This window comes from Cydia fagiglandana, chromosome 7 (genome assembly GCF_963556715.1).
Source record: "Cydia fagiglandana chromosome 7, ilCydFagi1.1, whole genome shotgun sequence".
NCBI lineage: Eukaryota > Metazoa > Arthropoda > Insecta > Lepidoptera > Tortricidae > Cydia > Cydia fagiglandana.
In genome coordinates, this window is record NC_085938.1 from 6,000,299 (window position 1) to 6,025,643 (window position 25,345).

Genomic DNA, 25,345 nt, shown 5'->3' on the forward strand with positions numbered 1-25,345 from the left:
GAGTGCGCAGACGGCCCGCGCGCAGTATACTAAGAAAAATCGGCGCGAGAACCTGCGCAATCAATGTGGTGTGACGTTTGACAGTGATTTGAATTTGAATAGTGACTGAATTTAAGAAGAGATGTGGCGGCAAATATATTTGGTGAGCATAATTGCTTTGTCCTGGAGAAAACTACCGTAAAATAATAATATCACACTTAGTGCTTAAATAGTGTTATTTTACACAGGGATTCAGGCTGACTGATTACTCCCACGGGAGTAATGGATTTTATTTAAAATGTCGTTAAGTCAAAGTATGCATGTGAGGGATAAGTACGATTAATATTTTTTGTAAATCAAATAAGAAAAATAATATCTTTTAATGTACGAGTACCATCTACCTGAAACTGAAAATAAATCTCATTTACGATTATATTTAAAAATGAACGAGTAATATGCTAAGAGCGATTCTATACATAATATATATTCTAAGTAGATACTATTAATTTAACTTATTAAAAATAACTTTAATTTAATGTCACACGTTTCATCCTTAAATAACAGTCAGGTAATATATCACAGTACATACAAACTAGTGTATTGATTAACTAAATACATGAGTTGGTACTTGATATGAGTAATTCCAAGTAATTGTCTTCAGGTTAGGGTACAGCAAATTCAATAACAGCCAATGTATATTAATGTAGTTTCGGCTCAAGACCTTCTAGGAAAGGAAAGTAACATTAATAGGTTTATTGGTACCTACCTACCTAGCTAGTAACCGATCCTGCGATAACTGCCTAACCCTCGTTGTGCATTTCATGACTTTTCTCTTTAACACACTTTGACGACCGGTCTAGTGGGTAGTGACCCTGCCTGCGAAGCCGATGGTCCTGGGTTCGAATCCCAGTAAGGGCATTTATTTGTGTGATGAACACTAATATTTGTTCCTGAGTCATGGGTGTTATCTATGTATATAAGTATGTATTTATCAATATAAGTATGTATATCGTCGCCTAGCAGCCATAGTACAAGCTTTGCTTAGTTTGGGGCTAGGTTAATCTGTGTAAGATGTCCCCAATATTTATTTATTTATTATTTATTTACTTTCCTATATTACATTCACTTTTATTCACTCTTGGTCCTATCAATATAAAACTCGGCAAATAGGTAAGTAAATATTCTATCACTTTTAGTTTGTGAGCCGCTTATTTGCAACTGCTCCTATTTCACGAGCCCAGTTCACTATGTTTGAGGTTTGAGTATTAGAGGTATATCTATTAAGTTATACAAAGCTCATTTGAATCCAGCCCCTTGCATGACCTACGGCCTAAAGGTCACATTGTACATGTACATTCCTAATTTTAGATATTTGATTAGCCTTTGGTTATTATTTGATTGCTGTTTATATTGGCATTTAGGTACCGTTTATATGTATATTGTACAGTAGCATTGTAGCTCCCAAACATATTTTTTAAAATATTAAATATATATATATATATTGGATCAAGGGTCAGATGTAGAACGCGGTGATCTTGGACACGGCGCGGATAGTCCGCTGGTTCCTCTCTCTGCAGCCCTGACCACCGGTAGCTTGGGCCTTGCATTGCCTAGGTTAGGTTTTTTTATAATATGTTTATATCTATTTTTTATTGTTTGTAAGTATTTTTATAGAGTCAGACCAAGAAAAGTCTGCAGCGGATTTGATAGCCCACACAGTGCAAGTATTATTTTAAACGTCAAACTTCTATGAAATTATGACGTATATCTAACACACGCAATGCGTGGGATATCAAATCCGCTGCAGACTTTCCTTAGTCCAACTCTATATTACTTTTATATTCGTATTATAAAAACCCTAGCCTAAGAAGGATGATGAATAAGGGAATAAATATACTTATATTTACAATACCTAAACTATAACCTACCTAAACTTTTGCGAAGTTTCTAGAAATAAAGTCGGAAATTTGAATATTTAAATCTCATTCCACGAATTCACGTAATCCAATCTTTTCCAATTACAATTATTAGCATCAACAGCTCAGACTAACCAAGTTATTTACGAAAAAAAGAAACCATTTAGTTATAAAGGGCATTACTAAAGAACTTTCCTTAGGTACACCAATATTTTGCTTGGCGAGTCGTGGCCTATTAGTCTCACTTTCCATCCAATTTCTCGACAAGCAAAGACGAGGGCTCATTATAAATACAATGGTCAGTAAAATGGATTTTATTTGCCTGTTAGTTCAGCTGTACTTAATCATAATACTATTAGGGAGAAGAAAAGAGATTCAATTCATCTCTAGGCGAATTCTGCGTTTAAGGAAATGTTATCACACTGTGTCTCGGAAATATAAGATAAAGAAAAGCAAAACAATTTACTCGTACATGATAAATAAAAATATTGCGAGTTCAAGTCTCGCTAGCGCTTAACAGAATAAAAAGAATTAGATATCTACAAAATGGAATAAGACGGTGTAAAGTTTATATTTTATAGTACTTAATTTGCCAATTAAGAAAATGGTTAAAATACAAATTTAACTGTTCCTTAAATTATGCTATCTTTAGGTGCTTACCTATATCACACTACGTATGATATTATTGCCATTATCGCCATCAGTATAGCAGCTGCCCACTAGTAGATTTTTAGATAGGCAAGTAGTACGATTTTGTCATCGGGTAAGTCTTGGAACAATTGAAACAATTTGAGTCCAACGCATGATTTGATTTGATTTGCATAGGTACAAGTGTTGCGGTTATGATGCCATAGTCAGTGGCGGATTTGCAGTCTTTGCCACTCTAGGCCCAAGGCCCTAGCTGTAGCCGCCCCTTTCTCAGCACCAATCATATTGACTACGAACATTTTGAGTTATTTCTTGTTAACATCAGCGAATTTTTTGTCACAATTTGCCGTCCCTAATATCTTGCCGCCTCAGGCCTGGGCCTACTTGGCCTTAGGGCAAATCCGCCACTGGCCATAGTATTCATTCTTAACACATGCTGTTTTAGGTATTCATTCAAAATTAAAAAACTATTGGATATATTATGTACTTAAAAGTAAAGCGTAGCTTTCATTACCACTATCTTGTCCCATTAGCCGAGTGACTAAGTGCAATTGCAATTAACGACACCACATTTTCCTGGCAATTTCTAAAGCGCCGACACTTGATCTATCTCGCAAAGGTATCGCTTACTATCGCCTATTGACCACTCTCGTTGCATAGCTCCTACTTGAACTTTCTGGGCACTGGAAAAACTAACTTGTGTCCTGTGTAATAAAGTGCAGTTTCCGAAAGCAATAAAAAAAGGAACATGAGGTTTAAGGCATCAGTGGTATTGAAAGCGGCAAAGGAAAGTTAATAATAAAATATCCGCCCCATTTAATTCTGACCGCGAACGTAAACAAATGTCCAGGGCAGATAAACAGAGAAATATTTTATCAATGGACGAACGGGCTTCAATATAGTAATGGATGAGTTACATGTCGTACATACGAAGGATGCCAAATTTGTATGAGATTTATACGATGATGAGGTAAAGGTATCGGCAAAAGTTGAGGTAAATAATTACGCTGTAGGTACCTTTGTATACGAAGAGGGGCCAACAATCTAGAAAAATTAGTGGTGACGGGAAAGGTCGAGGGTAAAAGACCTAGAGGACGAAGTCCAAAGAGATGGTCGGACCAGGTCTCCGAACAGCTGGAGCTACCTGTTACCACCGCCCTCCATCAAGCATCAGACCGCAACAGTTGGAGGCAATTTATAAATCGCAAGTGGAGTCACGATCCTCAGCAATGGGGGAGCGATTAAGAAGAAGACCTTTGTATACACACCGCTACATACTGTACATAGGTACTAATTGTAAATAATGTAGTAAATGAACGAATGAATCAATGTATTAGCTAAACAATACTAAACAAGTAGGTAAACATGTACCTATCTTTGCTTGTTGACTTCAATTTCAAAATCCCCCGGCCGGCATTTAGGTTGGTTAGCTTACCCACCTACATGACATGTTTCTGTGAGCTTGATTGAACACTAGTGGAGAACAAAAATTCCATTTTTGAAAACCATGTAATCAAAATTTTCTATTTTCGATCCAAGTAGGTATTGCATTCAATCTGTACATCTTTGCATATATATATGCATAACTATGAAATCATTGTAAATAATTTCAGTTACGATATTATTTTGATGTCTATAATTGTGATGCGATTGTAGCGAGGCTTATTATCGTAAATGAGTGTAAACACTCTGGCAAGAAAGCTTGTAAAAAGGAAGGCGATCGATCACACATAAAAATTTTGAAATCTCGCGTCTTTTATATACGGAAAAAATGGGCTTTCCAGCAATATAGAACATATCTATACAATTTAGAAACATCAGTTATAAATTTATGAACTTTCTGTCTCTTCCTTCCTTGCTATGGTGGTGCCGCTTAAGGCCAGCAGCACTTAAAGTTCCTCTCCACTCCGCTTTGTTCTTTACATTTTCTTCGCTTACCTGAAACTCAGTCATATCGTGCTCATTTTCCCACCATGTTTAAGTTTAGTATGTAACGTAAGTAAATTGAATTTTCATATTTTATTAAGTAAATCAAACTTTTATCATACTTTTATAGACTTTTCAACTTTTAAAGCTTTTCAGTTTTAGACCGCAAACCGCTCTATTTCGTGGAGTTTTAAAAATCAATTAGTAATTGTTTTTCACTTTATTGTCCTGGGGAAAGTTTAGGTGTCTAGAACCATTCCATTATAACTTTTAATAAAACCGGCTAAGCTGATTCACCTTCAAAGACATGATTAGGTGAAGTTCAAGTTATTAATAGGTAATTCATTTAAAGTTTTACATCTTTAGATATTATATTATATTTTAAAACTATAGTTTGTCAAAGGACTGTCTTATTTCAAACATAGACAGAGATAATCATACTATATTTGTCTTACACTAGTATAAGCACCCAAGAGAAAAGGATGAGTATAGTCTTCCTGGTTCTTACCGACTGACAAATTGGTTTGACCAACTATAACTGGTAGTTTGAAATTAATGTTTATATGTATTATAAGTTAATACAAAATGTATGTACGGTTGGAGTAGAATTAGTAGATACAGATACACCTAACTCCTCCTTATTACACCGTACCAGTAAAAGCAACTTCCGCCGAGAAGGCTTTTTCCCTAACTGAGTGCTTTTACCATTACCCGCTACTTGTATTAAAAGTAAATGCATTCGCCCTATAATTATATCCTCCCGATTCATCACCATACCGTCCTGGCCGGTTTCGACCACGGCGACTGTACATATAGCACTGATTATTGAGAGCGACGTTCGTGAGATCTTTAGGTGCCATAACCGATTTTAGCAGTAAATATACGTGTAGGTACGTGTAATTTTTAGTCCCAAACCTCAACAATCTTCTACTAGTAGAACTTCTTAATAAGCCCCTTGAGACAAGTACAAGTAGACCTATAATCAATACTCAGGTACCTTGCCTATTTATTCGAATAATATTCCTTAGATGTGCTCCCATATTTTCACATCAATAAATTACTTCAGCCGTGTTACATTAGGGGCCAAATTCGACATGTACAACTGTCAGATTTCGCATCCACATCAAATCAACAGTTGATTTTATCATTTGGTACAACCAAAACTCAACTCTGAACTAAGGGTGGTTCGGTTTCGTTTGCTTGTCACCCTAACTGTGGATTGTTAATATCAAATTTTGACATTGTACGTATTCGAGAACTTATGATTTTTTCTAGATCAACACGATACGTCAAACGTCGCTTGTCGAATTTAGGGGTCTAGAACTTTAAACACAAGTAAATTAAATTGTAAAGAAGCCGCTCCGGCCTTGAGCGGCAGGTCAAGTGTACAATAATCACGAGATAGGAAACTAATCGATTTTCAATAAAACCACTTTCTGTATCTTTAGACGTCTGCACCTGACGCAAGATTTTCCAATCGAGTTAATCTGGTCGATTTTGGCACGATTACGCCACAATGGTTACTTTGTAAGACATCGAGACAATTTTGATGTAATTTAAAGCTTTTGTGTGAATTACCGTGTCTGTCACTCGTAAAGCATTGAATTAACAATTAGGATCGTGACAAATAACGATGTAAAGTGCGTATGCAACATTTTGAAATTTCCTATTACAAAAATTAACTATTGCAGCTGTAAAATACTCAAGTAGATAGTGAATTTGTAATGTAAATTCTATACATTGTTATGATTTTTGTATAATTAAACTACGAGCATTTATTGTAATAAGACTTTAGTATAAGATTAAAACTAATTGCTATACCCTGTCCGGGTTCATGTTCACATATATTATGTGTACCTTGTATACTTATAATGTTGTACATGATTGCAATGATTAAATGATTAAACTGATTAAACTGAATAAAACCAGGCGTTATTTTGCGGAAATCCATATTAATGAAAACCAAAATACAATATATTACTTTGCTAATCCGCGAAAAGATAACGTGCTAGTCAATCAGTGCTTAACTTACAGTGCTTAGTTACTTAATCAGTACTTAAGTAGATACCCAAATAAAATTATGAAATGAATTTTAGTTAAAGTATAATAAGTATGCAGCTCTCTTGTTTAGCCATACATATTTAGATGTTTACCAAGCGATTTTCATCGGCTGAACATCATAATCCGGCCGTTTCCACCAGATTATCCTAGTAAAGAGACGACACATTAAGCGATTACAAGACCCCGAGCAAGATATTACGGCCCATTGAATTCTGACCTGCTTCGTTTCATATTTAAAATATAAATGCGGTTTTTCGCGGAACCATGGTTAATATGGAAGCAAAGAAAACACATCATTAGCGGTTCGCGGTTGAACTTTTTACTTTAGTTCGCGTAAAGCGGTTCGCGAGATTACTTAAGAACGAGCGACTATATTTAAGAGAATAAATACGCCAGTTAGGAGTTTAAGTTGGCGCGGACTAAGTTATGAATTATGATATCTAAATAAGTACTAATACGTAATAGGTACGTAGAACGTAGAACCTATATTATGTAATACTAATCCCGTGTATAGGAAAATCTTTATTCTTGATATGATAGTGGTAGACATCATTTTTTAGCGAGATTACCGCCAATTATAATTACCTCTAGGTACCTGTATATATTTTGTGTCGTTAAGGTGTATAATAAAGAATCGTTTTATGAAGGTACTTACCGTTTTTTTAGTCGTTTGTTTTTTATTTACTTAGGGTTTGAGGAAACAAACAAACCCGCACGACGTGATTTGGCGCATCTAGTTAGAAAAATAAGGGTAGTATATTTCGCGAGCGAGATACGAGTACTGTCGCGGTGCACTCGTGCTAAGCCTACCAGGCCGCGTAGCCAACATGCACATCGCTTACGCTCCGTAGCGATCGAAACGCCACTGTCACTGTCGCACTAATATGCAAGAGTGATAGAGTGACACAAAGCGTTTCGTTGTCGTAGCGATAGCGATTGTCACCTTGGCTAGGCGGGCTGGTCGCGAAGATCCGTAGTCATACAATAGTAGATTGTTAACCAAGGGTTGAAAGGCACCCATTTCTGTCGAGGTAGTTTGGCGCTCGAACCCAGTGAGAGCGCCAATAGTCCGAGACAGAAATGGTGTCTTTCACCTGAGTTAAACACTCTACTTTTCGTATCGAATGCGAGGAAACCAAACAAGACAAGGCAATTTCACAAAATCAGTAATGGAAGTACCTAATAGATCTACGGCCATGATTTATTTTCCTTAGGACTTACTTGCAATCGGTAATTAATTTACATGTGTGAAGAATAATAACCCGTAGCGAAAATCATTTAGATTGCAATATTTACGAAAACACACATTTTTTAACAAACTGCAGTAATTTTAAAATGATTTGTTCATTATAGTATAAAAATCAGCGGGATTGCCTCTTACTTTTTAATTTTATACTTTTTCGTTCTAAAAGCCGCAACAGACTACCGGACCGCATCGCGACCTTGGTGCGCCGCACCACGTAATAACATAATAAAAGTATTTTAAATGTTAAATTTAATAACAATTTAATTAACAATATAAGTAATTTTTATCTTGTATTTTATTTTATTTTCATGAATATAGTGCTAAATAACTTTAAAAATCAATTTAATATCGTACAAACTATTAACTGTGGCTGTATAAGATTCTGCCTTTGCTCATTTACGCAAGTGTAAGGTTTAAAAAATATTTTTGGTGTATTCTTTTTGGTTCCCGCCTTAAATGAAATGGAATAAATAGAATTCAACGAAAGGAATCAAGAATAATTTGTTTTTAACAATTCACTTACATAATTATTTATAAAAAAAGGATCAACGTGGGATTAGTAAAAAATTGTTCCAGGCGAGGAAATAAAGACACTATTTTTCCCATTTTGTTTCCACCCAGTTGTTCGTGGGTCGGGGACGCAGAGGAGTACACCACTTTTCTGCACTAGAGCATAAACGTATCACTTTCTGCGCACCTTTTAGAACAATAACGACCCACTTTCAGAGCATGAGATATGAAAAAGTTTAATGGCCCACCGCCACGGAGCGCGATTTGCACCGAACCGTTTATTCTGTGCGTTCATTATATGAACTTATAAGGTTTCCTAATTTTACCACCGTGAGTAACGAAGCGTGAAGTTTATTTTGTTCCAATAATTTTAGTTGACAAACACAGACATTACTTTCTAGAAGTACAATAGTCCTAATTAAGTCTAATGAATTCTCAGCCGGCGAAAAAGTTATTAGACCGGCAACATTATCAGTGCGGTTCCATTACATAGTATTATGCCATCTATTATGTCCCAACTAAATCGTGACAATGAAACACTTGCGGTAATATTTTGCAGCTTTCAATTCGATTCAATGTCTATTGGACTAAACATGCATTGATGTATTGGTAACAGTGTTGTGGCTATTATTAGGGTTCCGTGAAATTGTTGATGTAGCTTTAGGTTAGTAAACGGTACTAAATTGAAAATCGTAATTAGATTCCAAAAAAAGTTGCCACTGCAATAATTTGTTTTTTTTTTAGTAAATTTATTTTCATTTATTTATTTTTCTTATTAGGCTAGGTCATTTATAACATGAATATAAAAGTAAAATACAAAAACACATAAAAAACAACAATAAGTATAAACACATTATAAAAAACCTAACCTAGGGTGCCGCCAGCAGCGGGGCAGCGCCCAAGCTGCCGGTGGTCAGGGCCGCAGAGAGAGGAACCGGCGGACTATCCGCGCCGTGTCCAAGATCACCGCCTTCTGCATCTGACCCTTGATCCAACCACCTAGCGAGTCTCTCAAGATGTCGGTCGAGACTCTTCGCTATTAGACCGTTCACTGAAACGACTATCGGGACAATGATCGTCGAATCAACATCCCACATAGCGGTTATCTCGTGAGCCAAGTCTAGGTACTTACTTTAGTAAATTTATTTTTATAAATAAACACGCTAAGATAATTTATTTAATGGTAATTTTACTCCTACGGTTTAAAAAAGTACTTTCATTTACTTATTTTTACATAAATACAAGACGCGCTAAAGTGGCAAAATATCTTGCTTGTTTTGAAATCTAATTATGATTTTCAGTATAATGTAAGTAAATATTTATAGGTCTCAAGGGACCCTATGTATATTGTATGGGTTTCTCAAAAAGGGAGTGGGGATTTTCAAGGGGTCGGTAATGTCGGTATCGTTTGCATTAAGCAAATTTGCGACGAAATTGACAAAATAAGAATCGACTAGTAAATAAGGTACCTTTGTTTAATTGCAAGTCGAGTTTAGGGACTTTAAAACTCAATTGATTATAAAAAAAAACACTTATTGAAGTCAATCTCATAAATGAGTGCAATATTTACAAGCAGACTCCTGAAAACTATGAATCAATCAATCAAGCATTTTATTCCTGGTAAACTTAAAGCTAAGATTACATACAAAAGTATAACTAAAAACTACAGATATTAATAAAAATTGGTAAGCGTTAAAGTTTACCACGAAAATGGAAAAATATGTGAAAAACTACATTTGTTTCAGATACAATCCATAGCAAAAGAACATTTAGAACAAACTACCACAGGTTAACTCTACGACACTTTGTTATTCAAATCCGTTAAGACGTTTGTTCCCAAAATATAGTCGATAATATGAAAAACAAATCTTTAAACAACACATACTTATTTAACTCTTAATTCGACAAACTACAAAATACTGAACCTGTGACCCTCTTTGCATTTTTTAACCCGAATAATTACGACCATTGCGCGGTAAGTAGGCTTAAATTTTGTGCATATACATTCCCTTGTCGTGTCGAAGAGTTAAAAAAAATCTATCAAAATATTACTCTTCTTCGCCAATCGAGTTGGCAAATGTTATATAATTCGAATTTGAAGATAAGTCGATTACATCGCTAGTGGGAAAACTTGAAAGAACTTCCGTAACTAACCAAGTTCGGAGGACGCCAAGTGTTATCATAATTTTAAGGAGCAGGTACCCAACTTCCTGAACAAGTTGTGGCGTTCGATTTTATATATAACAACCTAAGGATAAAAGCATTGTGGCATTTCTGAGAAAATGTTTTAATGTTTTGTGACCTATATGATGATCTATAATAAACAACCTTTATAGGATCAATTTTTATAGGATCTATATTAAACCTTTTAAGTTTAATGATGATATCAGTGGCCAGTTGACGCTTGTGCAGAGAAATGAAGATTCAGTCGGTGATGAAATCTTGTATCAAAAATGATTTTTTATTTCTCATGCTCTGAGGTTGAAGTTTTACATTTAAAGTACGTTTTGTTTTCATTATTTCTTTACGATTAGCAATGGACTGTCGGTTCTAAATGGATTGGTTGTATCATTTCCATTTGGATACTTACTTAACTCCCGATTTAAATAGAGTTCTACTTCTGCGTTCAACGAAAACAATAAAAGTTTATTCTTATAGTCATATTTTATAAAATAAGTACACATCATGTAGGCAGTTTACTTTCTTCGCATTCAAAATAAAATTTAGAGTGTTTCATTCCAGTGAAAGGCACCCATTCGATTCGAAATATTAGCCAAAATATCTCCTCCGAGATTAGTGCCTTAAATCTCTTGGAACAATTTACCATATTTTCTGACATTTGTTTAGATCCTATTACTTACTGCATCTTGAATTTCCATACAAGAAGCCCCGATTTTCTTACATCATCACAACAAACCTAAAAAAACAGTTCATATCAACTGGCCAGACACCGAACGGGTCGAATTCAGAGCCATCGAAATGGAAGAAACAAAACCAATAGTGTATAGTCTGTGCCGCTCCAATACCCGCGAGTGCAATCGCCACGTACATTTTTTGTCCTCAAATACACTTTTTTTCCCCGGTAGTGACATAGTTTCATTTAATTGATGATTACGTGTCACGATGTAATAGAAATTGTCATATATTTTTTGTCGACGGTTAATCGGCTTTTGGGTTCGTTAAGCAATTGGAACCATAACTTTCTTTGGCTTTGTTGGTATAATTGTTCTAGCTGCTTTAATTATTTTACCGTTGATTTAGTTGGTATCCGGTGATTGGTTTTAATACCTTCCGGTAGCTTTGTTATGCAATATTGGTTGTTCCTATTAAGGTAAAGCAGGTTAAGCGAGTTCTATGTCAAACATTTTTTTTACAAAGAAGTTTTGGTAACGCTTGTTTGTGTTATTTATATTTGTTATTGAATGCGCAATTGTTTTCGGGGCGGGGAATACGGGAGTATGGCACGATTTTATTAGGCATATTTTATTTTTGTTAGGAAACTAAACGTAGGTAGAGTTAAACCAAGAAAAGTCTGCAGCGATTTTGATAGCCCACGCAGTGCAAGTGTAATTAATACGTCATAATTTCATAGATAGAAGAATGACGTTTAAAATAACATTTGCCCTGCGTGGGGTATCAAAATTCCTGCAGACTTTTCTTAGTCTAACTCTACTTTAATTAAATATTTAAAGTTGTAAAAATAGGTACCTGAGTTAAACATATTTGTCTAACGTTAACGATTTTTCTTTCGTTGTTTCAGTTTTGGCTGCTTATAGTCTATGCAGCAGCAATCAAAGTGCCAGTGGACAATAAAGAAGAAACCACAACTCTGGTAGTCAACGACACGAGTCCAACTCCAGATGCTCCCATTTACTATGAATCAGATGAACCTAAAATAGACAGCTATCTCATACCGCCCAACACGCACAATGCAGAGGACAAACAAGATCTAATCCCTACATATCTCCTTCCTCCCACACAAGATAAGCAGGAGGACTATTATGTTGTGCCGACTGATGCAACACAGTCAGACTGGTACCCCATACAATCAGATCCGCAAAATAACCCGGCCATCTTACCGCAGTCTTTACCTCAAATAAATCCTAGCATTTTACCTGAATCACTCTCTCAGGGTCAGAGCTTTATTTTATCACAAGGACAACAAGACGATATCCCAATATTTATGGTAGGAGATAACCTTCCTCCGCGATTTGAACATGTTAGAGCAGGAAAAGCACACAAGCTACAAAAACAAGACATACCTGTGCCGTCAAGACACCTGGAACCTCCAGCGGAGGATGCCGAAAATCATTTCCTCTTGCCTACTCCCACAGCGGAATTGGAATTACCATATCAGGAACAAAATCAACAGTTCGTGGCACCGTCAGAGGAGGTATACGAACTACCTATCAGGGGACCCAATCATAAATTTAATCCATTAAATAACAAGCCTATAAATTTCCGACTCAAGCCGGCTGAGCCGACTCTCTCGTTACATCTCACGCCGCCAAAGCCCCTTCTGTCGAAACACAAAAATCCCACAAAATTGTATCCTAAAAAATATCCAGGGGGATTCCGGCCCGTGCCGATTCCTTTAACCCAGTTTGAAGAGGAATCTTCAGCCGAAGTCCCCAAAGCGAATCCTGCGAAACCGTTTAATCCCGCCGCTGATCCTGATTCTGAATATTCGAAACCGAGCGATAAAGATGCTTACTTGTACGAGAAACTCAAGCAAAAGCGTAAACTGAGGAAGGAAAAAGCCGCTAAGGTAATTTTTCATTTTGAAATAATGATTATGTTGTCTTTATAAATACCGACATATTTAAGGAAACGAGACTCGCTAAATTTAATCTGTTATTATTTTACGGTTTCAGCAACACCTCCCGCCGTTAGAAGAACCGACACACGGTAAACCAGTTTCAGAGCAAGAAACTTCCGAAACACACTTCAGATACCCTGGACGTAAGTATCTAAACGTTTAGGCAAGAAACTGTTCACAATTATTTTAACCCGTTCAGGTACCAAATTCGTTATAGGTACCTAAGGTACCCTTTGGTCATAAATTATGATTATGACTCATACCTAATCAATTATTTCAGCCATGGTATTACAAGATGTGCTTTGATTTTAGTCATTAAAAACCATTTTTTACGTAATTCATTGTCAGTCTCAGCCTAAAACTTCGTTTCATTGACACAATTTTAAAAGAATAAGTAATCCAACTAAAAATCTATACAAAGTGCTCTTCACCTATGACGATACTTAGTATGAGATAGATTGTTATACTGGTTAGATCAACAGGCGCAGTTTTTAAGTTTTTGTGGCACAAGAGGAAAATGTGTTCCTAATAGTAAAAACATCAAATTACACAGAATCAAAATATCCACAACACAAACATTTAGCCTCGGCCTCCCTCTGCTAGTGCTAATACACATTCAACAATAGTGCGTTGGCTTTGCATCCAGCTAATGGTAATTTAATTGCTTGTGTAATTAATTACCATAGGTGTCTGATATCAGACGTGGTTAAAAGCACGAAAATTAGATTGTGGTTAAATAGAAAAGATTAAATTAATATCATGGAATACTATTACAAATTTGATATGATTATTTTATACAACGGTAAACAATTATGACGAAAGGGTTTGTTTACTTATAATTTTATGCGAGTTATATATTTGTATAGGGTTCGGTAGGTAATGTTCAAAAAATAATCAAAGTGAGGGAATATAATATAACGTCGTTGCGTTAATAAATTCCGCCATTTTGGGAAAACTGAAAACTATAGACAAGGTTTAAATAGGTAAGGTAGGTACATACATGCGTTTTTCACTTCCCCAAATCTGACAGATTACGTTGCAGAATTTACAACCGCATCGACAATAGGCTAAATAATGAATAATGATGAATGATATTATGAAATGATTAATGATAATAAAATTAATAAATAAATCATTTCAGGCAACGTGTACCCGACGCCGCTCCGGCAAGCTCCGCCGACGCCGCATCCGCAGCCGCTCTCAGGCGGAGCGCCCTCTAAGCCTCCGCCGGCAGGGGACCGCACGGAATTCCGCATGCACGGCATGAAGGGGCCTCATAGCTACCAGTTCGGTTACGATACGGGGAAGGGGTAAGTAATACAGTATGATGTGTTAGGGCCAAAGCTCCTAAGGAGACCGCAAGGGGCTGCGTAGCTGCTAGTTCCGTTACGACACCGAGAAAGAGATTATAACGAATTAGGGTTCACAAGTGGAGTAGGTACTCGTCAAGCACCCGCCGCTAGAAGACGGAACAGAGTTCCGCTTGCACCTACCTATAGTAACTATGCAGTACCTACTTGGTACAAATTCGAGACAAGTTTGACGACGAACGCGTCACAAGTTATCTCTGAAACACCAACATAATTGATTCCTCAGGATGGTAACCATTATAGTCCATTGATGGATAATTGGACAGTTCAATTAAAGTGAGTACTTACAAGGAAACAGACTCCGTTGCTGCGTTCAAATATTACCGTCTGAAGACGCTAGCAACAAAAGCTGTCACAACCCAAGCTCTTTGTCGACCCTTTAAAGATAATTGTATTGACAGATTAAGGGAAAATACTTGTAAGTTTAGTGAATGTTTTTTTTACTTATAAGTTCTGTTTTTGATTTGGGTTGTACCGGCCTCCAGTATCGAAGAAAGATTTCTATTGTAAAGATAATCTTTGAGGCAAATATGGATTTTGTCGTAGGTTTCAAAGGAACAATATTTAAAATGTGTCGCGCCAGGGTGTTTTTGTCACTTTGGGTGCATATAATGCTATAAAATAAAATATTACTGGTGTTAATGAAGGGCTTAATTGGACTAAAAATACGACCCTTTCAAACTCCGAGCTTTCAAATCAGCCGAAATTATAGGTAATTTCTACCTTTTTTCCGTGTAAGCACGTCTTGGAAATAGCTTATTTTTCTAAAGGTTTGTCAGATATTTAATGTTAGTTAAATGCGTCAAATGTAGTCTATCGGTACATACTCATACGCACACCTATGTAATCGATTTTTACTCAATAATTCACCTACACAGTGTGACATAGAAACTTAACACAAAGGTCCTACATTTGACTCAATTAACGTAACACCATTAAGCGTAGGTACCATTTGTAGGAGTAGGTAAGTCTTCATTGTCGGTCGCGTGATGATAGCGGTAAAGATATGAATCAACGATAGACAAGTCTGTATAAATCATGGCTTTTGTCTATTTATCTGACTTGTAATATTAGAGTGGTTTGAGGTCGCGACGATTCATCAGTTGTCACGCACGACAATTATTATGATAACAAGGATAATAATTGCCTCCATAGTTAAATAAAATTTATGATAGGTAATTGTTGTAGAATGGAATTTTGGGTGAGACTTAGTAGGTGATATTACCACGATATCGGGAGGTTTCTCTAAATTATCTATTGTAGGTACGGAAATTAAGAGTACGAATATTTTGCACCGAAATTTGGTCCAAATTACGAAATTTTGGTTTTAAATATGAACTAAAAAATTAATGTTGAAAGTTTAATTTCTTATAAGGAAGAGTATATCTAATCCTATTATAATATTAAATTACATATTTAAATAACGTTATAACATAATTTATAATTATACCTACCTAATCACGTTTAGCAACTAGGTATGAATAAGGACTTGTCATTTTCATACTTCAGGTAACACTTGGCGGGGCTAGCGTAACCGGAGTTTATCCGATGGCCACACATTAAAAAATAGACCAGATAATTTTGACAACTAATATTACGACGACGATAATGATAACCACAATTTTTTCAGTAAAAACCGCCAATTCCGTTTCGAGGAGCGCGACAACGACGGGCACGTGCGCGGACACTACGGCTACGTGGACAAACACGGCAAACTGCGGGTCATCAACTATGACGCCGACCCCCAACTCGGCTTCCGTGCCGAGGCTCCCGTGGAGTCGGAGCCGTGATCACTTATATGAGTGCAAAAGGACTTATTGTGTACCAATAGGGCCCACTTGCACCATCTCACTATCCCGGGGTTGAGCGGTTAAACCGTTAACCTAGTGTCAAATTGTACTGGCAACCATGGTAACTCCAGGTTTAACCAGTTAACCCCGGGCTAGTGGAATGGTGCAAGTGGCGCTAGGTGTCAAAGGTACACAGATTTAGATTCTAATTTATTATTTCAGTCTCCGAAAATTAAGGACATTTGTGAAATACTTTACCACATGACACTAGAATTGAGGAATGTCTTTTCAAAAGGGCCTATTTGTGTATGGTCTTAAATTATTCATAAGCCCTCTCTTAGACACTCCTCAATTACCTACAAGCCAAAGTTACGTCGGGAGCGGTTGTTGCCAATACAAGTCACAACCGGAAACTTAGGCTGCAGTTTCCTTTATTTTTGGGAATAGAAGAGACAAAATTTGTTTGTGTGTAAGTATGTGTATGAACAGCAACTAGTATAAACAGCAACTCGTAAGTGTACATCGGTGGACCTTATTACAGACCTTATTACAAAAGGCATAAGGTCCACTGATGTACAGTTAACAGTGTGTATTGATTGCAAAGTGACGCGCAACCCAGGCGAGAGAGAAATTGGCATGATTTATGTTGTTTAGCTGTCAAAAAATATATTTCCTTTAGCTCCTTTAGAAACCAAACCCTACTACGCTTCAGTTTCGGTCCTACTAAGCTTTGTACGTGCCTTTTCCAGAAATATATTGGTTAAAACTAAAGTTAAACCAAGTCAGTATTTCAGTTATTGATATAAGGGTTAATTTTGGTTTGGCCTGTGAGATAGGTTTTTATTTCACAAGATTTGTATGCAAGAAGCTTACATTACACATGGAATAAAATTGTACATTAAAAAGAAATGTCTATTGCATTTAGAGTTATTATTCAATGTGATTTATAATTTAATTTTAGATTATAAATTATGTTTAGTTTATTACGTAAGTATATAACATACCTCTCTTTATAGAATATAGGTATCGGTGTCATATTTTATAAATAATATAGATCATAATGATTACTTATGATAGGTATGTGTACGTAGAATCGGTAGGCGTATTTTATAATTTTATAACAAAATAAAATAAATATATTTAAACAATGTGTTTTATTTTTGGTACTAGCACTTCCAATAAAATTATTTCTGACAAACATCCTCTTAAAATTAAAAATATTACTTTAAAAATAATACTACACATTAAATTGAATATTTTGTTTTGTGTCACAGATGCCTCGGAAACATCCAAATACACCTGCATGCACGATTAGCTAGGCATTGATTCGTGTCCATAGAGCAGAGCAGGTACGTTAACTCGTTCGTACCACACAATTACGTACGAATTTACAAGTGCGACAGAGAGGCAACACGTCGAACGTGGTTCACGGTAGGCTCTCTGAGCTTAACTTACTTAAAGGGCGTAAAGTCAGGAAATTAGAAGGAAACAAAACATATGGCGCGCCGCGCCAGCCAAAACAACTTGCCGCGGAATATATGGACATCGCGCGGGTTTTTACTTTTTATCTCAATCACATCGAAAATATACCTCTGTTTAAAATATTGCTCGTCAATTTAATGGTATTTATCCTTGTAAAGATTCAATATATAAACTAAATTATTGCTCCGCATAACAGCCGTAATATCAATTATAAAACTCATTTATTGTTTGTTTACTGTATACTCTCGCAACCAATTCCAAATTCAAACTTATTTACGTTTGAAATCACTGTTTAAACTCCACCGCGTTATTTTGGAGATGGTTGACAATATCGTCGAGAACGCTGGAAGCGCCAATTCGGAAGAGCTTGGGGTCCAACCACTCAGGTCCGAGCTCGGTGTACACTAGTACTAACCAGTTGACGGCGTCGCGGCCCGTCTTGATGCCGCCTGCTGGCTTCAGGCCCACCTGGAGGCAAATTATTTTGTTTTACGTTACGTATATTTTAACCCCTATTACTAAAGGCGCCCACTGATTAACAGTCCGCCGGACGATATCGGCCTGTCAGGTGTTGGGAACGGTCAATACTTTGTTCTAACCCGTTTCTGTTAAGACTCTGCTGTCCATCTGTCCGTCTGTCTGTCACCGAACTGTACCTATCTAATGAACCGTGATAGCTAGGCAGTTGAAATTTTCACAGACGATGTATTTCTGTTGCCGCTATAACAACAGATACTATAAACAGAATAAAATAAATATTAAAGTGGGGCTTCCATGCAACAAACGTGATTTATTTTGCCGTTTTTGCGTAATAGTACGGAACCCTCAGTGCGCCAGTCCGACTCGCACTTGGTATTGCTGGTAGAACCGATGGCTTGGGGTAGAAAGGTTCTCATGTAGACCTCAAACAAAACGATGCAGCCAGAAAAGGTAACAAGGTAAACAGATGGTCAAGATCGCACGCAATCGTTGGTTCAAGGCACCTCGTTTCCCGTTGTCGTGGGTTCCTTGGGGGATGCCTATGTCCAGGGAAGAACGTCTTTCGGCTGATAAGCAGAAACAAACGTAAACCTATGTAAACAAAACTTAAAGGGACAATACAAAAATGTCGTAGTTTGGTATTACAAGCTGGATTGACGTACCTTGTGTCCCGTCATTTGGTAGAACTTCCTTATGGCCCTACACATGACCAGCCCTACTGGTAGGGTCGCGTTCACTGCCTCCTTTCCCGTGGAGGTCTTGATAAGGTCGGCACCGGCCATCATGGACACCATCGAAGCTTTGTACACCTTGAGGAAATTTTAAGTTTTTTAAATGACAGGTCAATAATTATAATACGAATGAAAGTTACCCAATAATGTTACTTTGGGTTTACGTACAGTTGATACTACTTGATACTCATAACAGTCATAACTCATAAATTACTTTGTGCTGGTGGCCTAGCGGTAAGATTGTGCCACTTTCAATCCGGGGGTCGAGGGTTCAAATCCCGGTTCGTACCTATGAGTTTTTCGGAACTTATGTAGGTACAAAGTATCATTTGATATTTACCAGTAGCTTTCCAGTGAAGGAAAACATAGTGAGGAATCCGGACTAATCCCAATAAAAGTTTCCCCTCTGGGTTCGAAGGTCAGATGGCAGTCGCTTTCGTGAAAACTAGTGCCTACATCAATTCTTGGAATTAGTTGTCAAGCGGACCCCAGGCTCCTGGCAAAATGCAGGGATAGTGCAAGGAAGAAGACTCATAAATTACCTACTTTTACTATATAATAAGGTGTCCAAATCATCGTATGGAAGCGTCACTGAGTTCTTGGATCATACTCTGGAGTCCAAATCATGAGAAGTTTAGTTAACATAAATAATAAAATAAAATAAAATAGCCTTTTATTTCGACCTTAAATTTTTAAATGGTACATTTTGTCATGTTATTGGATATTTGTCAAATTATTCATATTAGTCAAACATATTACACTATTATTATTTTTGTTTGTATCTACATTTATTGTTATTAATTATTATAATTTTTAAATATTTAGAATAAGGTTGTTTGTCAGCTCAGAAACTCAGGTGGGCCATAGACAGCTTCCATCCCTTCAAGGCGGCTGGTCCGGATGGGATCTTCCCCGCTCTCCTACAGTGGGGTCTAGGACTCATCCAGGAAACCCTGACCGACATCATGGCAGCCTGCCTAGCCTGGGGGTACGTGCCCAGGAGATGGAGAGATGTGAATGTGGTATTCATACCTAAACCAGGTAAGAACGACTACACAGCTGCCAAATCCTTTAGGCCCATCAGTCTCACATCATTCCTGCTGAAAACTTTGGAAAAACTGTGCGACAGGGACCTGAGGGACCGGGCGCTAAAGAACATACCGATGCACAACAACCAGCACGCGTACAGCTCAGGTAAATCTACGGAGTCGGCTCTTCACATGGTTGTAAGCCGCATTGAGAGAGCCATCCACGGCAAAGAAATGTGCCTCGGCACTTTCATTGACATAGAGGGCGCTTTTGACAAGACTCACTTTTCCAGTATAGGGAACGCCTTGGAAAGCCACGGCGCTGAACCTGGACTAATAAAGTGGATCATGAACATGCTAAATCAAAGGACAATAAGGTATGTAGGTGAACCGCAGGCCGTAGCGGCGGTGCGAGGATGCCCTCAAGGGGGAGTTCTCTCACCTCTGTTGTGGAACCTAGTAGTCAACAACCTCATAACCAAACTGAACGAGGAACACTTCTACACAATAGGCTACGCTGATGATCTGGCAATATTAATATCAGGTAAATTTGCCAGTACAGTATGCGACCTCACCCAGGCAGCTCTTCGGATCGTAGAACGCTGGTGTAGAGATTTTGACCTAACAGTTAACCCCACCAAAACAGAAATGGTAATGTTCACCAATAAAAGGGCACTTGGCCACTTTACCAGACCAACACTCTTCCAGACTGAGCTACAGCTGACCGACGAAGTTAAGTACTTAGGGCTAACGCTCGACAGTAAACTCAACTGGAACAATCACATCAACAAACGCATAGACAAGGCGGGAGTAGTCTTCTGGCAGTGCAGAAGGATGATTGGTAAGAGGTGGGGACTCAACCCGAAAATTACCCTTTGGCTCTATAAGACTATAATCCGCCCCCTACTCTGCTACGGTGCTCTGGTTTGGTGGCCAAGAACAAACCTAGGCAACGTACGAGACAAGCTACAAAGACTCCAGAGGCTCGCATGCGCGGCCACCACTGGCTGCACGAGGTCCACTCCGACTGCAGCCATGGAGGTCATGCTAAACCTTTCACCGCTGCACCTACACATACAACAAGAGGCCAGTCTCTCAGCGGTAAGGTTACGAACCCTCAATATATGGTCTAACACCACAGGAGCTCTTCACACAGCATGCCTGGAAAAAGTATACAGCGAATTTCCAGTGCTCATGGCGGGCACGGATCGAATTCACAAACAAGCTATCTTTGACAAAAGGTACAAAATACAATTATTTGAGGACGACAACTACGAAGGACTCAATCCCCGGGAGCTGAGAATCTTCACTGATGGGTCCAAAACAGACAGCGGATCAGGCTCTGGAACCTTTTCAGAAGACCTGAACATGTCAATCACCACTCCGCTAGGAGCCCATAACTCGGTATTCCAGGCCGAGTGCATGGGCATCATTAACGCGGCGGCTGCCATCACTGCAAGGAAGGTAGTAGGATCCTCCATCCGCATACTCTCCGACAGCAGAGCAGTCTTAATGGCCCTAAAAAGCCATATAGTCACATCCAAACTTATACACGAATGCCACGAACGACTAATGGAGGTATGTCAGAACAATAAGATCACCTTACAATGGATCAAAGGACACAGTGGATCCCGAGGTAACGACGCCGCGGACGAGCTCGCCAGACAAGGATCGGGTGCGGGGGCGATAGGCCCGGAACCGATCCTCCCGATACCGTTTAGTAAGGTACGCTCAATGCTGCTGGCACGTACAGGGAAACTACACACAGAACACTGGCTAAACCAAACTGGATGCAGACAGGCCAAGCAGGCCATGCCTAGCATGAACGGTAAGCTCACAAGGGCGCTCCTTCAACTAGGAAAGGTTCGACTGAGTATGGTAACCAGTGTCATAACAGGTCATGGACTTTTTAACAAACATCTTTTTATAACAGGTGTCACAGACAGTCCCCTATGCCGTGGATGCATGGAGGAAGAAGAAACAGCCTCTCACGTGGTGTTGGAATGCAGCGGATTGGCCCCATACAGGGCAAAACATCTCGGATCCCCGAGTGACCTCCCCGAGGTCCTACTCAACATCAAAGGTTTGATAGGATTCCTCGAGGAGCTGGGCTGGCAAGACTAGCCCACCCCCTATCACGCAAAATAGGCGCAAGACGTCGAATTGCGGAAAATCGCCCGAGCTACAATACAATACAAGGTTGTTTGTCATTTTTGTTAGAGTTGACATCGGTCGACTTGCCCCCCGGCATAGGCCTCCCCTAAGACCTTCCATTCCTCTCTGTTTGTTGCTCTTCTTGTCCATGTCCATGTTGGTCCAGCGATAGCTCTAATGTCGTCTTCCCATCTGCGGTATGGTCTGCCTCTTTTCCTCTTCCCGTCTTTGGGGTACCAGGTTGTAACAATTTTTGACCATTTTTGTCCTGGCTCTCTGAGCATGTGTCCGGTCCATTTCCATTTTAGGCTATCTGTTACGTAGGATACATCCCTTAAATTTGTGTTTTTTCTTATGGTGCTTAGTCTTATTTTGTCTTTCTTTTTGATGTTGAGAATACTTCTCTCTATGTTGTGTTGACATACTTCTAGGGATTTCCTATTTTTTTGTGTTAAGGCCCACGTTTGGCAACCATATGTCATGCTAGGGAGGATGCAAGAGTTGAACAGTTTACTTTTGTGTTTTAGTGGGATTTCCGGGTTCTTCATAACCTCTTTCCATGACCAGTATTTTTTCCATGCAATACACACTCTGTTTAGTTAACATATGTGACGTTATCTATGAAAAGGGAGCTTTTTGTCGATGGCGCTTACGCCATTATTAAAGATGCTCCGACTTAAATACAATGCCACGCGACGCTGCGCGGCGTAAGCGCCATCGACAATAAGGTCCCTTTTCATAGATAATGTGCCATATTACTTACATTTTCATATGTCCCAAGTTCTCCTACGCCAAGTATGACCTTAAGGTGAGCCGTCCCACATTCCTTCCGCATCTGTGCCACCTCATTATACAGGACGTCCCACTTCCCAGTCAGCACGAGACTGCGGTCCAGGACTACATCTATTTCGGTTGCTCCGTCATCTACAGCTTTTCTGATTTCGAGGAGCCTCGGTTGCAGAGGATATAAACCAGATGGGAAGCCAGTGGCAACTGGAATAACAATTTTTTTACATTTTCGAGTAAGAATATATGGGAAAATTGTAGGCAAAATACTAGTTTAACTAACTGGTCAGTAATAGTAGCATGAAAATAACACTAAATTGACTAGATGGGGCTATTAGTTTGAAAGGATTTTGTAAATGTGTTTTTTTTATTAATGTGATTTTGGCAGATTTTAGTTTGTATGTAAGGATTTTATATAATATTAAGGACTATACAGCATCTCTTAAGTAGATGTACTGAACTGGAGAGAATGATAAAAGAAACATGTCAGTGAAAGACTTTGAAATTTTTAAATAAAATTAGTTGGAACAGTACAATGTATACAAACAAAAGTTTTAGTAGGTACAGTTTGAATTTAGTTCAGTTCAAATATATTTATTTCTCTAAGATACTTATCACTTAAACGAGAAACAAACAAAAGTTTTCTTAATAACATAATTCATATGACATTTTGGCTAGGAACTTACCAGAAGCCACTTGTATTTCATCAGTCAAGCCCATGCGCTTGAGTGCACTGTATGCATCAGAAACTCTGTTGGGGTATACACATACTGCAGCTGTGCGCACTTTCTCATCCTCATTGAGTCCCAAATCACTCATTAATTTTGTTGGTAATGGATGGGCAGCCTAGAACAACAATTTATAAAAAAAATATTATTAAGCTTCTGTGATTTTAATGTTATATTTTGTCCAAACTTTGCTCATTGATATTGGTTCTATGTGTAAAATTATTTACATTCTTACATTAACAAATAAATAAAATATATAATTTTAACAAATGTACTTTATAAGTTTAAGTTTTTGTCCAACTTTTTTAGGAGCAATTAGGTTACTTTACCAGAACTTTTATATTTATAAATTGTAGTTAAAAAATATATGGCTGTAAGGCTCATAAAGAGATTACTTTCATCCTTGTTTAAAAAAAACAGTTTATTCTATTAAAGTCTAACTTTAATATAACTTTAAAGTAAGTATTAAACTATGAGATATTGGCACAAACCTTTATACAGAGTCTCAAAACGTTAGAGGCAGTGTCGTCGCCAGCTAAAGTAGTCAAGTCAATAACAGTGATAGCTTTAAGTAACCAAGCATTCAGGTTCTCAGTGCTGGTCACCGGATTTTTATCCAAAATTGTTTTAACTTGAGCATCCACGCTATTTCTATTTATATGGATATTTTTGAACATGGAAGGATCTGGAATATAATTTAATGATTAAAATCTTCCATATTTAGAACGAGGAATAGTGATAAAAATACTTTAAAACTTACCAAAACTTTGGACTACTTGTACCATTATTATAACTTTGTGGCTTAGCAATTGACCCACTGAAACTTAGTATGGTAGATCTTCGGTAATTGATGTAATAACAACTATCGTTTTTAGTCATAAAGTGATAAAGTTATCAATTTTGTGATAAGAATACAACAAGTTATACAAATGAAACAAAGATACGAATATTTCTCTAAACTGTCACTTGTGTCACTGTCAACTGTTACATAAACAAAGCGTTCCCAAATGAACAGTTAATGCCATTAGGTCAGGAAATGAATGCTCAAAAAACGTTGTAGAGGGAAATGCTAGGAACACAATTTTTGACTCCGTAACTTTGTTTGGACTAGTTAGGAGGTGAATATATCAAAAGTCCCCGGCTGTAGCCCCGGTGCTGGGGGGTAGAGGGGGGTAAGAAGGTCGAATTTTTCAGTTTTTCATTGATATCTTGGAAACTTTGCGTCTTAGCGACATGACTACTAAGACAAACCGAAAGCTGATAAAATTAGTTACAAATTTTATCCAGTCAAGTTTTTCGATATCTTGAATAGTTTTTGAGATACCCGCTCTTGAAAGTTTATTTAGGGATTTTAATTTTATCTTGATATCTACATCAGTGAAGCTGTTAGGCCATGTTTGGTATCATTTTCGTATAAATCGGGGGTGCTGAATTCATTTACGGTATCACATTGACACTATTCCGAAGTAAAACCAAAATTTAAAAAAATATATTTTTTTAAATCCCTCTTCACGCTTAAACCGCTGAACCAATTTCGTTGAAATTTGGTATAGAAATAGTTTCAGTCTCGACACAGGACATAGGATAGTTTTTATAACCAAAAGCATCTTTTGAGGGTGTGAAAAGTGGGGTGGAAATTTGTATGGGGAGTCAATAACCGCTGAACCGGTTTAGATGAAATTTAGAATGGT

General features: G+C 37.8%; 2 protein-coding genes across 2 annotated transcripts; one reads left to right on the forward strand and one right to left on the reverse strand.

The window, feature by feature from the left end:
* Positions 1-17,413, forward strand: LOC134665779 (uncharacterized). The gene is made up of 5 exons (XM_063522761.1): positions 1-142; positions 12,047-13,054; positions 13,161-13,248; positions 14,247-14,415; positions 16,106-17,413. Exons 1-5 carry the CDS (start codon positions 122-124, stop codon positions 16,263-16,265), a joined length of 1,446 nt encoding a protein of 481 aa, XP_063378831.1. The 5' UTR covers positions 1-121; the 3' UTR covers positions 16,266-17,413.
* On the reverse strand, positions 17,405-24,601 carry LOC134665780 (deoxyribose-phosphate aldolase). The gene is made up of 6 exons (XM_063522762.1): positions 24,415-24,601; positions 24,146-24,339; positions 23,613-23,772; positions 22,904-23,133; positions 18,890-19,036; positions 17,405-18,215 (listed from the first exon to the last, which is right to left on the reverse strand). Exons 1-6 carry the CDS (start codon positions 24,437-24,439, stop codon positions 18,033-18,035), a joined length of 939 nt encoding a protein of 312 aa, XP_063378832.1. The 5' UTR covers positions 24,440-24,601; the 3' UTR covers positions 17,405-18,032.
* Between the last annotated feature and the right edge of the window lie 744 nt (positions 24,602-25,345).